Genomic DNA, 1360 nt, shown 5'->3' with positions numbered 1-1360 from the left:
CCGCCCCTTTCAACCTCTCGACTTCTTCACGGATTCCCTCAGCATATTTAGGCCTAATGCCACGCATCCTTTGTCTCACGGGTTTAGCGTCTTCCTTCATGTGTAAGTGGTGACAAGCGAATTCAGGGTCTAACCCAGTAACATTCTCTATCGCCCAAGCGAAAACATCTTTATTTTTGGACAAGAATTGTATCAACTTACTCTTCCACTCCTCTGGCAAACTGGATCCTATCGATGTGAACTTCTCTTCTTCCCCCTTTCCAATATTCACCACCTCAATCTCATTGAGCGTATTTGGTCCCACCGATGACTCCGCCTCCCCTCCGCCAAAGCGCACTGTAATTGTTATGCCTGCCTCTTCCTAGGATTGGAAGTCTCTCCTTCTAGTCCACGGATCAACCGCTTTATTGTTCCCCGATGGCTGTTCTTGGCAGTTACCTGATCACCATAGACCTCGTACATGCTGGTAGGTGTGGAAAATCATATCACTTGATAGTAAGTCGATGGGACCTCCTTCATCTCGTGAATCCACCACCTTCTTAAAATTGTATTATATTGAGAAGCAGAGTCTACCACCATGAATCGAGCAAACACCGTCACTGGTCCTGTTGTCACGGGCAATAAGAGTTCCCCAATGGGCTCTGTCATACTCCCACTGAATCCATACAAATTGGTTCGCAAAGGCCGCAGCTGCTTAGGATCGGCTCCCATTTCCTCCAAAGCACCTCTGAATAACAAATCCATTGCACTTCCACAATCAAGCAACACCCTTTTCACCATATAATTTCCCATCGCGACTGTAATGACCAGCGGATCTTCATGTGGTGAGTCCACTGCCCGGAGGTCCGTACTACTAAATATAATTTTGTCCTTTTCTATTGCCGACATCGCTCTTTGTCACGGTCTATCCATTCTCTCATTGATCTGCTGGATACTCGCGGTCCGCCTTATCTTGTCTCTATGAGCGTTGTGACTCAGAACCTCACCCCTGTAAATCACATTGATGGTTCCCAGTATTCTTCCCTGAGGCGGCATGCGCTCTTCATTCTGGGCGCCTCTCACAAACTCTCTCATCCTCCCTTTCTCCACCATCCTCTAAATCAACAATTTTAGTGCGTAACAGTCATTCGTCTCATGATTCCGTACTTGATGATATACGCAGAAAGGTTTTTCTGGTATCTCTATTGGTGTGCTTCGCGGTCCCTCATACCTCGAAAGATTCTTAATTAGGGGTAAGATCTCACTCAATGGTTTATTCAGCGGTGTCTATTCCATCTCGCGGTATGGCTTCCTCTCCCTGTGCTCCCTTCGGACGCCTTCCCGGCTTCCTTCTGCCCGTGCTCAGTATCCGCGATATACC

The 1360-nt window shown here is 47.5% G+C and overlaps 1 protein-coding gene across 1 annotated transcript; it reads right to left on the bottom strand.

The window, feature by feature from the left end:
- Positions 1-480: 480 nt before the first annotated feature.
- Positions 481-888, bottom strand: LOC147515673 (uncharacterized). Its single transcript, XM_086593003.1, has one exon. The coding sequence runs from the start codon at positions 886-888 to the stop codon at positions 481-483; it is 408 nt and encodes a 135-aa protein (XP_086449129.1).
- Between the last annotated feature and the right edge of the window lie 472 nt (positions 889-1360).

The sequence above is a fragment of the Coptis chinensis genome, chromosome 2, assembly GCF_015680905.1.
Source record: "Coptis chinensis isolate HL-2020 chromosome 2, ASM1568090v1, whole genome shotgun sequence".
NCBI lineage: Eukaryota > Viridiplantae > Streptophyta > Magnoliopsida > Ranunculales > Ranunculaceae > Coptis > Coptis chinensis.
Note: the sequence above shows the minus strand (reverse complement) of the source record. Positions and strands in the feature narration are given on the sequence as shown.

What these genes read in the sequence shown, in the direction of transcription:
- LOC147515673 (XM_086593003.1), bottom strand. Translation starts at nt 888, where the DNA reads ATGTCGGCAATAGAAAAGGACAAAATTATATTTAGTAGTACGGACCTC.